Consider the following 12,003-nt stretch of genomic DNA (forward strand, 5'->3'; position numbering starts at 1 on the left):
ACTAATATAAGTATCCTAAGAAAGAGAACATTCACCAACACCACCATATTCAAAAACACCATTACCCATGACTACTGCCTACATTGCAACAACACATTCACTCTCAACACACAAAGATCTCTATAACCACCACCTTGATCACCACCTCTGTCATTATCAATGGAGTTACCACTAAAACAAAATAACCACCACCTTGATCACCACCTCTTTCATTATCAATGGAGTTACCACTAAAACAAAATAACCACCACCTTGATCACCACCTCTGTCATTATCAATGGAGTTACCACTAAAACACTTATCACTGCTACCACCACTGTAATAATCACTACCATCCCAAGTGCACATAACTCCATCATGTAATTCCTCGGACATCTGGATCTGATAGTCGACAACAAAGCGCTTAGTTTATCATGCATTGCTGATTTTCCAAGCCTGTCCTGATCCCGATAGAACATTTATAGGTCTCGATGTGAATTTACCACAGCCACTTGGTATCATCAGCAAATATGAAAAAGTTCAACTAAATAGTTTTACTGCATAGCTTTTCAGGCCAGCGGTTGGATCAAACACCTATAGTGTCTAGGGCATTAACTAAAGATGACAAGTAAGTAAACAGTGCCAGGATGGGTGAATGTAACATGTGGCTTGTTTCAGATAGCCATCACCTTTGGAGATCAAGGTTCCAATCCTACATTTCCAAAACCTACCCTTATAATTCCTAGCCCCTAATTGGGACACCATATTCTACAAAGTAACGTCCAAACTGTGGCGCCAACAGAAAGTTCCAAAACTTAATCTTAATAAGTCTTTTATCTGGCTACATTAAGCTTTCAAATACAAAATGCTGAAGATTTGGCTAACCAAAGAGTTCATCAATCCTAATCCTAAAATGTCCAGCCCTAGAGTAATAAAGCTAAGCAAAGCAAATAGTTTCTCTTGGGTCTTGACTCTTCCAGTCGTCCTGCATTCACCAGCTCGCTAAACACCTCTCTCGGCCATTTGGATATTGAGCTCCTTATATCAGGTTCCTTCTCTTACACTATCCTTCAGCTTATGGTTTTCCTGCGCAGTGTATCAGTCACCACAGCATTCTTGCATAATGCAGGTCTCTCCCAGACCTTGGGTTTCACAGTATTCACAGTACCTCTCTCTCAGACCTTGGGTTTATCAAATTCTCGTTAGGTTTCTCATAGACCATGGGTTTCTCAAATTCTCTTTAGGTCTCTCACAGACCATGGGTTTCTCAAATTCTTATTAGGTCTCACACAGACCTTGGGTTTCACATTTGCTTCAATGGGTACTTCTACCCTCTCTTTCAGGGTCCTTTTCAGGCAGCCAATACTATCTCACCCTCCTACAGGACGTGTCGTTCTTGGCAAAGAAAGCTCAGGCCTCCTTTTCCTTGGTAAAGGACCATCCACTGGGTGCAGCCTTCTTTCAAGTAGTCAGTCCTCTTGCTGGTAGGGGCTCTGAGTCAACCCTCTCCAGAGTAGCTGCTGCAGGCTAGCCAAGGCTCTGGCTACCTCTGAACAGGTATCGAGAGACACATTGGTAGTGCATCTGTTTCCTCTCAAACGCCCCCTCTTCTTTCTCCCTTCCTACTTTTCTATAGTGCTTCAAGGTTTTATAGTGCTTTGCACTTGTTTGGCCTTCAGAGTGGCTGCAGCTGTTGTAGTGTTGTGTTGGGCTTTGAGATTGGGTTCCTTTTTGTATTTCCTCTAACGTAAAGTTGAATTTGCAATGACCAGTTGGCCATCTGCTCCGAGTGTTCCCAGAATTGTCTTGGGGTTTCATGTGAAGATAGGGAAACTCTCTCCTTCTGAGCAAGTTAATATTACACTACCTCAGTCTGAATGCTTACCAAAAGGTGCAGCAGAAGAATACTTGTGCGTGCACCCAGTCCCTATGGCACACACTAGGAAACAATGCACTCAAGACCACTGCCTGTATGGTTCCAGCCATTACTACAGAACAGTGAGTGCCTCCTGAAACATGAACCAGCCCTCTGTTATCACATATGGCACAATGAACACTACAAAGACGATACAAAGGGAAGGCACAAAGATTGCCTGCTGAGGAACCTAGCAGCATAACTTTGGACAAAAAGGACTCCTAAAAATTGTGCTTACCAGAATGGGCCAGAAGGATTTCTGGCAGATAGTTGTCCTTGGCATTGGCATTGATACCGGAAGATCAGATTGTTATTTCCCTGAAAATAGCTGGTATTTATTTATGGATGTGCCCCGTGACTGGGATGACACACATCAGGTTATTGTTATGGAAATGATACAACTTGACTACAAATTGGTATTCACTGTAGGGGAGGTTGAGGCAGCGTTGGCCTCACAAAAAGTATTTCAAGGCCATCCTCCTGCTGATTGACCTTTTCAAAACTGATCGCCAAATTTGGGTCCTTTTCTAGAAAAATACTTAAACAAATTATATTCAATTCAAATAATTCCTCATTGTTGGTCGTATGCTGTTATAGTTCTGGTATTCTGGTACTCAAAAAAGGAGATTGTGATATACCATAGTAGCTCCCCACTCCCTTGCATCTTTGTTTCCCTCACAGTGTCCTTCCACCTACGACTTATAAAGCACTCTGTTGCTTCCCAAAGCTAGGTCCATACTCAATAAATACCCTAATAATAATCATTATAACAATCTGATTACATTGTTTATTTGGGGGGCTGCCCCACTATGCCTTCTGCATCTATACGTGTAGCTTGGTGCATTGCTGCCATCTTGGAAGCTCGCCAGTTCCTGTACAGGCCTCTGCAGTGCTCTGTGAGCACCTGACGGTGAACTGTGGCACCTATGCGCAGCTCTACCGGTCTGCGAGGACCACAGTCATCCACACTCATCTGAGTGTGAGTTCTGGAACTTCTTTGTTGCTTCCGCATTGGCTTCGTGTTCGTGTCTCTCAATATTATTCTGGTTGGCTTGGGAAATAATTGTTCACTGTTGCATTGGGTCTAGTAGGTGGAGCAGTGTCAATGGTTTGCTCTTCCTTCCTTCCGGTCTGTAAAGCACTATTAGGTGATGCTGCTTGGGTGATAAGTCTGTTTATGTAGAAACCCTTGCTGTCATTCTCATGGGGTCTTTGAAAGGATGTACTTGTAGCAGCTTAGTAGGTTTCATACCAGGCCTTTATAGGGGTGACAAGCCTGCAGGATCTCACTTCTTCCACTCTCTGGGAGTCACATTGGTTAGCAGCCAACCCAACCCAACCTAGTCCCTAGCGGCTAACCCCCTCACATAACAAGTTCGGGAGAGCTTGAAACTTGCCACACTCGTCCAAGGTCTGAGTACATATTCTACTCTGTACCTGCTCTGGGCTATGTATTGCTTTAAAGCCCCACCATCCCCAGGCCATGTACCAACAATCTGATGATTTCTAACTCTTTTGGAAAGCACCTAGGTGCAGGACATCCTTTCCCCCAGCCTACTGCTTGGTACTCTGTTAGCATTTCTGTTTGAGACACATGTAAATTAATGCAAATAAATACAAATTGTATCTTGAATTGCCATGCCGTGTAATTTAACAAAGCCATACCTGTCTGTGAGACACTGATCAATGTGTTTGTATAATCCAAGTGTATCATATCTACCAGGACACTAACTCACAAAATTCAGCTGCTTAGTTTGGCCAGACCTATTGCAACAAGGTCCGTGCAGATTTGTCATAGTTAGCACTTGTCGTGAGATAACCTACGCTAGAATCCCAGATGTTCTGCATGAAAACAGTTGTTCCACTTACCGATCTATAGTTTTCACATCATAACTTTGTTCTCTTCCTCAAATTGGCACCATGTCCTTCCCCCCACAAATCATCATCACCACTGCCTCTGCCCTCATCCTAGCATTACACTTCGACAGCAAGACACACACTTTCTCATTTATCACTTAGACTGTTACAGCAGCATCCGACAACCTACCCGACAGTACCAAGACTAGCTCTACGACTCAGCCAAAAACTCTATTCAGCACCACTCAAATGGCCACTTTTATCTAAATCTAGAACTCCCTTTAATCAATGAAATTCTCTTAATTGCTATGCAATTATTTTTAGATCAATTTGGATAACCCAAAGAATTAATCTTTTAACTATTTTAAGATTTCTCTTTTTTCCTGATCCTTGTCTACATTGGTCAGGTAGTACCACTGTTATACTAAATAACATTGGGAAAAAGAGGTTTCCCTTTAAAATGCCATACAAAAGGTGTTTGATTCTCAAAAAAAGCAATTCGGTAGTGGATTTCGTCAGATAAGAGGCTTTAGTTATATCATAAATCTTTATTGCACTTTTTAAAAAATGTTCACAAAGTTAAAACAGGGCTCTATGGAATATAGCATATACAAAGTTTAGCAAACCTTGACAATATAAGAATTTAACAAAAACTTGAACGATTTTAAAATAATTAAAGAACCCTAATGCATTCTTTTCTATTCATCTTCCACAAGGTAATTGTCAATAACTTCCATAAAGGACTATCCAATGAAATTGGATGATACAATTCTTTACGGAAAAAGGTTGTGGTATTGTCCAGCAATGTAGTTTCAACATATTTTGTAATATTGATGAACTCAATAGTTAACATCCTACCTATTCATTAAGGGAAACCAAATTCATTATTTAATTATGTGCCCTCTCTGTGAATGCTATGTTGCGTTGTTAATAGTGCTTGTCATCAATATTGATGACATAACCAATAAAGGATTTCTAATATTTCCCTATCATCAGTTATAGATTTCCCTTCTCCATCTGGCAACACAACACAAGTATCCTACTTGATCCTTACAACATTTAAGAAAATATATGTTTTGAAAAGAAAACGACAATACATATCATTACTTAAATAAAATGCACATCTTTAATAGCTCTGTAAATTATTGTACACATGATTTAATAGCAACTATCTTTCATACACTGCCATGCTCATCACTTCACACATATAGTGAGAGGTGATTAATATGGGAGGGCAGAGATCTACCAAAACACAACCTAGGTAGGGGGGAACATTTATGTCCCAATATAATCCATTGCCGAGCCACTTGGGCCTTTTTGCTGCTATTGTCCAGCAAGTCTACTCACCATCTCCCTCTAACTTCTATTTTGGCCTCTTTTGCAGGGACAGCAGCTGGCCTTCACTCAAACTCAAGAAGCCAATCAGAGGGTGACTGAATCGCTGCAAGCACACAAAGACCTGCACGAGGAGCTTGGGGAGCTCCGCACCTCCTACAGCAACACCAGCCTGGTAATGTATGCTCCGCACTTGGCAACTTCTGAACTGCAAGCAGCTGGTACCACCGATGGCAGACCTTCAAAAGTTTCCAGGCCTGGTAAACAGACAGATTGCAAGCTTTATCCCCATTGGGAGCCCCTTTAGTCTGTGAGGCAAACACCAAAATGAAAGACTACTGCTACCCAGTTTCAGCAATATGACAAAAGGCCGGTATTGCTCAGAACAGAGAACTACAACTTTAGAGGCACTAATGAAAAAACAGAAAGCTTGTGCTGAGGAGGTGTACAGATCTTAAAGCCAGGAAAGTGGTTGGTGATGAGTTACTGGTGGATATTTGTTTCCCGTTGTTACCTTTCTTTCACAGTAGGCAAGAACACCTTCACATATCTCCCCGGGCTGTGATCTTTACACCGCCAGTTTAAGATCTGGGTGTATGCAAAGGGAGCTTTTAGACTTTTCCATGTTTAGAGAGGGTATTGCTCCAATGCAAGAATGACCATCAAATTGCTAGCAATTTTCCATCAACTTCATGCCCTAAACGAATTCCAGAACACTTCCTTGGGGTTATTGCTCTTCAGATGTCAGAAGTGTAATGCCTACTTGCAGGGTATTATATATATATTGATTAGGTTTCCTGTCTCTATAAACAGCACTGCCCCTTTGCCTTGTCTTTTTACCCAGGCTGAAATCTCTGCAAGCGGCCAAAGCACATTTCTAAATACACAAATCCGTCACTGTCTATTATGCGGTGCCCTCTTCCAAAAGCTGTGTATTTCCCCTAGTATAATTCTGTCTTATTCTCCCTGCATAAAGCCTACACAATAGTTCCAGCATGTGGATGGCTCTACCAGAGATTCCCACATAAACTGGACTATGGTAACTGGTCACTGGGGCCCTGCGTAGTGCTCCTAATTCCCATGAATCGGAACTGCTCCTCAGAGGACATAGCAACACATCACTGTAGGGTTCCACCTCTCCCAGGTCAGAGGGCATCCTCGTGTGTTTTGCTCCACTGGGCCAATATACCTCAACCTTCCTTTCCTCTGACAATCTGAACTGCTCCCTAATGTTAAAAGGTCTTCATGTGGCTTGACCCAGTGGTAATGCTTTCACTGGGTTGGTGGCAACAGCAACAGTAGAAGACCAGTTTGCAGCAGGCCCACCATTTCCCTGCAGAGAGTAAGCATCCTTATAGACACTAACATAGACACACATTCAGAATTTCCTTTGACTGCATGGCTTTAATCCATGGGCAAGTGGGAATGAGGGTAGTGGAACAACCCAGTGCACTATCCGCTGACTCTGCAGGCAAAATAGGCAGGCCCACAGTTCCTGGCTCACTGACTTTCCTTCACTCAGAGAGTCAACTCTTAGAGCACAAGCTGAATCCCCAGGTGCTATTCACGAAATGTTCAATTAGACTGGCTACACTCTCTTTTCATACAGTTCCCTGCTAACATTACACTTTGATAAACCCAAGGAGGCTCAACAGCAAAGTAGCCAATTTCCATCCAATCATCTCTTTCACTCATTCAACTTCAAGTCATGTGTTGGTATTCCTCCCATGGCAATCAAAACACATCTCTCTCCAGAGCATGGTGGTGAGGCTTGAGTCTCACCTCATGTCACAGGCAGGCCGTATGCTCTTTATGCTAGCAACGGTCTGCAAGTGTTCACCACACCTGAATCAAAACTAAACAGGGCATGTTTCTTTTCCATTTGTCAGCCACAAAACCCAAGCATAGCACCAGCACGTGATTACAGAAATAATTGTTCTTAAAATATTTGATCCTTGATGAAGCATACTGTAATGCGAAACATATGTGATGGATTCAAACATTTGGGAAACGTATGCATAATCGTTTTATTTAAAGAAAGACTCTAAACTATTTTAAAACATTGGGACAAGTCCATGTAGAATAACACGTAATTGATATTTTAATATATCCCTTAATGGCAGGCCCCAACCTGATTGAGAGTTTAGTATTGCATGCCCCTCGTTATGAAATCATTGCCACCTTTATCCATAAAGCTATGTCTCTCTGTCCACATGCAGGGCCAGACAAGTGTATTTATGTAGACCATCATAATTTCCCTTGCCATGGAAGTGGCATGTTTTGCCTCATTGATGTTATGATATGATATGGCATTTATAACGCTCCTGTACTCAAGTGTTTCTAGGCGCCATAAGGCAAGGGAGGGAAGACATAGGGAGGACAGGACAAGCAATACTATTAGGCCTTGTGCCTTTTGTATCGTGCAAGTGCGACAATAGAAGTGCAAGAGTCAGGGAAGGGGGAAGTGCGATTAGGGCAGCATGGCTCTGAGTACGTGCAGCCAGGGCAGTGCAGCTCTGAATAAACGCAGGGATGCAGGGGGGATGTAGGGGCTACAGTTACAGCCCCAAGTGCACAGTAGGCCAGGAGGCAGTACAAAGGAATACTGGTCATGGAGGAGCCTGGTACCCAGCAAGACTCTGAGAGAACCAAGCAAACCAGTCAGCGCAGCAGACGTGTACGTGAGCGAGAGAGAGAAGGCAGATGAGAAAATGAGGGTCTTTAGCTGCTTCTGGAACTTGAGGTGGTCTGGCTCAAGTCTGAGAGGGGCAGAGAGGCCATTCCAAAGGGAGGAATCTGCAGAGGCGAGAGATCTACCCCCCACTCTCTGCCTGGAGGAGCGTCTGACCCTCAGGGAGTTGGAGGTAGCTGAGTGAAGGGCTCTAGAAGGAAGGTATTTCGGAAGAGAGGGTTGGATGTAGTGCAGGCCCTAGACACAGAAAGCCTTGTGGACGATGCAGAGTCTTGAACTTGAGCCTTGCAGCCATCGGGAGCCAGTGGAGAGATTTCAGGGCTGGAGAGATATGGTCCCAGGGTTTAAGGGCTAGGATACGTCTTGCAGTCCTGTTCTGTATTAGTTGCAGGGGGCGAAGAGTAGAAGTAGGTAGATTGAGAAAGTGGCTGTTGCAGTAGTTCAGCCTGGAGAGAATCAGGACTCTAGAGACAGGAAGCTTCTGGGAGAAAGTGAGAAATGGTAGAATACCTCTGAGGAGGTTCAGCTGGAAGTGGGCCTTTTTGGCAAGGTCCATGATGTGAGGACAGAAGGAGAGAGTGGAGTTGAAGATGATGCCAAGGTTTTTTGTCTCTTGGGGAGGTGAGGGTAGAGGACCCAAGGAGGGCAGTAGAGTGAGAGAGGGAAAGCGGGAGCAGGGGTCCCAGTGAGAAGGCTCTCAGTCTTACTGGCATTAAGGTAAAGATTATTGGAAGCGCACCAATCCTGAATCGCAGATAGACATTCAGGAATGTGTGGGGGAAGACAGGAGGCTGAGGGAAGGCTGAAAGAGAGCTGAGTCATCCGCATAACACTGAAAGTTAGAAGAGAAGGTGGAGCTCAGGTGGGCCAAAGGGGCCAGATAGACATTGAAGGGCCATTGTGAGACGATAGAGCCCTGGGGGACACCACATGTGGAGAGAAAGGACCCAGGTTGGACCTGGGTGGGACGGTCCTGGAAGAAGGAGGTCAGCTACGCCAGTGCCTGATCCATGATGCCAGGTTCACATGGAGTCGGTTGATCAGGGTGGCGTGATTGACCGTGCCGAAAGCAGAGGAAAGGTCAAGGATGGTGAGGACAGAGGGAGAGCTGGAGTCGAGGTTAGAGAGCAGATCTTCACAGGGGTTCAGGAGAGCAGTTTCCGTGCCTCTGGCTACTCTGAAGCCAGACTGGTGGTCATGGAGGCAGCCAACAGACTCAGTGTGGAGGGTAAACTGGGAGATGGGCAGCTTTTCCAGGAGCTTGTCCAGAAAAGGAGTGATAGAAATCGGGCAATAGTTTGCTGGACAAGTAGGATCGGCAGAAGGCTTTTTTAGGAGGGGTGCACAAGGGAGTGCTTGAAGAGAGGTGAAATATCCAGTGGCGAAAGAGTGATTGAAGAAATCGGCTAAGGCTGCAGCAAGGATGGCAATGTGGTCCTTGATGGTTCTAGAGGAGTGGGGTAACCCTTGTTTGGATGACACTTTCGTAGATCGGACTTGTCTAGAGACATCATCAGGTGTTGTCAGAGCGAAGGAGCAAAAAGGAAGAGTAGAGGGAGAGGTGACCAAAGGTGCCCTTAGAGAGGTAGGCACGAGGAAGTGGAAAGTGAAGACAGTATGTCTTGAGTTTTAGTGGTGAAATGAGTGGCCAGAGCCATACAGAGGGCAAAGAGAGAAGGAGAGGTGGAGACTGCAATAGGACTGGTCAGTTCCTTGCAGATTTTAAAGAGTTTGTCCATGTTTTTAGAGGCCACAGAGATGTGGCTTGGATATTGACCCTCTTCTTGGAGAGTATTGCCTTTGGAGTAGGCGGCAGGCCAGTTTGTCAGAGGATGCACCCAAAATCCTCCACTTCCTCTCAGTCACCCTGCACTTGCATTTCCGGAGCGGCGAGGTCGGAGTTGTACCAAGAGTTGCACTTGTAGGTAGGCTTCAGATGGATTCTCATGACAGGGGCAAGGATGTCCAGAGTGTTGGAGATAGCAATATACAGGTTAAAGAGGGCTGTTTCAGGGTGCGAGTCACCCACAGGAGTAGGAGGAGCAGAGAAAGTAGAAGCAAAGGCATTCACTGACACTCGTTTCATATGCCGAATGACCGAGATGGAAGGTGGCAGTGCTGAGGTAGGCTTTGCTTGAGGGATAAGAAGTTTCAGGTGAGAGGATAGCAGAAAGTGGTTAGTCCAAGAGAGAGGAGTGGTCAGAGGGTTGGAGAGAGGGTGTCTGAGGAGATGAGGACATCCACAGTGTGTCCCACCGAGTGTGTCGGACCAGAGGGTAGAATGGAAAGGGATAGAGCAGGGTCAGACTGGGACAAGAAATACGCCCGGTCACCCAATAAAAGTGGCCCACCCCTCGCCTCACAACCCTTGACCTCTGATGACATCATCGGAAGTGATGTAATTTAACCCCACCCCAAAGTGACATCCCGGGAAGCGATGAAACACGATCTTTCACCCCTTAACAAAACAGGAAGTGGCATCAAATAACATTGTTCCTAAATACACTAAATTACTGTGAATCCAAGCAGACGTCCAAGGCCAAATGATAATATGTTATTGTATAGCACTTATGCTTAAGCTCTTTTTTTAGAGAACAAATATGCATATAATATCACCCAACCTGTGTTGGTACTCATTTATCAACCTAAGAAGGATGAAAGGCTTTTTGAAAAAAAAAATTGGGAAAGAAAATCTTTTTTTTCAATTTCTTTTTCCAAACTGGCCCAGGCATGGCCAGAAACCAGCCCCCACTCCTCAGGGACGATTTGAGCCCGGCCACGGGCCGAAAGGCCAAGGGGCCAATCCGACCCTGGGAGAGAGAAGTGCATAGGTTGCGGAAGAGCCCAGAAGAGGGATTAGATGTGTATGCGGAGATCTCTGATGAGGAGAAGTTGAGAGGTCGAGGCAAGGAGAGAAGAAGAGAGGTCAGCCCATTCTGAGAGGAAGGAGGTGACCTGGCCAGGTGGCCTGTAGATGGTGGCCACAGTCAGAGAGAAGCCAGTAGAGATAGAGAGCCTGCAGACTAGGCATTCAAAGGAGGAGCTGACGTGCATAGGAATGACAGAAGCAGGGACCCACTCCGGAAAGATCAGGGCCAGGATCCTATAGCCCTCAGGGAGGAGAGTGTCAAACCTTGTGACAGAACTGACCATGAACCATGTCTCAGTGAGAGCGAGGACATCCAGATCCAGGGCTTCTAGGAGGTGGCAGATGTCAGAGGAATGTTTGATAGCAGAGCAAGCGTTGAGAGTAGCTATGTGGAGCAGGTTGCCACATTTGGAAAACTTCCGGGGTGGGGTGCAGGAGTGAGATACTCCCAGCGGAGGCAGTAGAAGGGCCAGAGAGTGTGCAGAGTCAGTAGACGGAGGTAGCATAGAGGCCAGAGAGGTGTTTGAAGGAATGGCAGGAGAAGAGAGGAAATTGATGAGATGCGGGAGACACTATCCAGAAGTAGGAGATTGGGATATGAGCCCTGGACCATGACGGTACCATTTAGATAGACATTGATGATGGTCTTGGAGGATTGGAAGGGGCCACAAGGACCTCCCACTGGGTGCCACCATTAATGGGAGAGGAGGAGAACGGAGAGAGAACAGAGACCATATGGGGGTCAATAGGTCTGGAGAGGGAACAACAAAGAGGATGTTGGTGGGAGTCTGTCTAGAGAGTCTGTCTGGAGGAAGCAGCAGGCAACACACTACAGGGGAACGCAGGAGTAGTATGGACAGAAGAAATGGGGGGTGGAGGGACAGTGCACTGCAAAAAATACCAAGACATGAATTTCCTAAAGGAGGGAAAAAAGGCCTAGTTTTAACACAACAGCAATGCAAAACACCCAGATTCGAATTTCCTAAATGGAGGGGGAAAATGCCTAGTTTTGATACAACAGCAATGCAAAACACCCAGATTCGAATTTCCTGAAAGGAGGGGGAAAGGCCTAGTTTTAACACAACAGCAATGCAAGACATGTAACTTTCCTGGAGAGATGTGAGAGATGGCTAAACAATACAGTTCACTCAGATGCTTAATGGTGGTGCGATAAGAGAAATACGAGTAGGTGTGTCAGTTTAGTGGGGTGCAGTGATTGCTGCCCCCCCCGTCCGCACTGCACCTACCTTGTCAGCCGCCAGCAGGTTGATGGCTGCAGGCTTCTTGCTTCCCCCTGCTGACACAGGCAGAAACAATCTGGAGCTACTTCTGTGGGAGCGGTCCTTTACCTTGGGG

General features: G+C 45.4%; 1 protein-coding gene across 3 annotated transcripts in view; it reads left to right on the plus strand.

Annotated features, from left to right (window-relative positions):
- LOC138504113 (myosin heavy chain, cardiac muscle isoform-like) overlaps positions 1 to 12,003 on the plus strand; it is a 610,907-nt gene that overhangs the window by 282,457 nt on the left and 316,447 nt on the right. For all 3 annotated transcript variants that reach the window (XM_069624333.1, XM_069624332.1, XM_069624334.1), the window contains exon 8: positions 5,136 to 5,261. In XM_069624333.1, coding sequence (XP_069480434.1) covers positions 5,136 to 5,261 — 126 coding nt within the window. The remainder of the gene's footprint in view (positions 1 to 5,135; positions 5,262 to 12,003) is intronic.

This window comes from Ambystoma mexicanum, chromosome 11 (genome assembly GCF_040938575.1).
Source record: "Ambystoma mexicanum isolate Mex_15411 chromosome 11, UKY_AmexF1_1, whole genome shotgun sequence".
NCBI lineage: Eukaryota > Metazoa > Chordata > Amphibia > Caudata > Ambystomatidae > Ambystoma > Ambystoma mexicanum.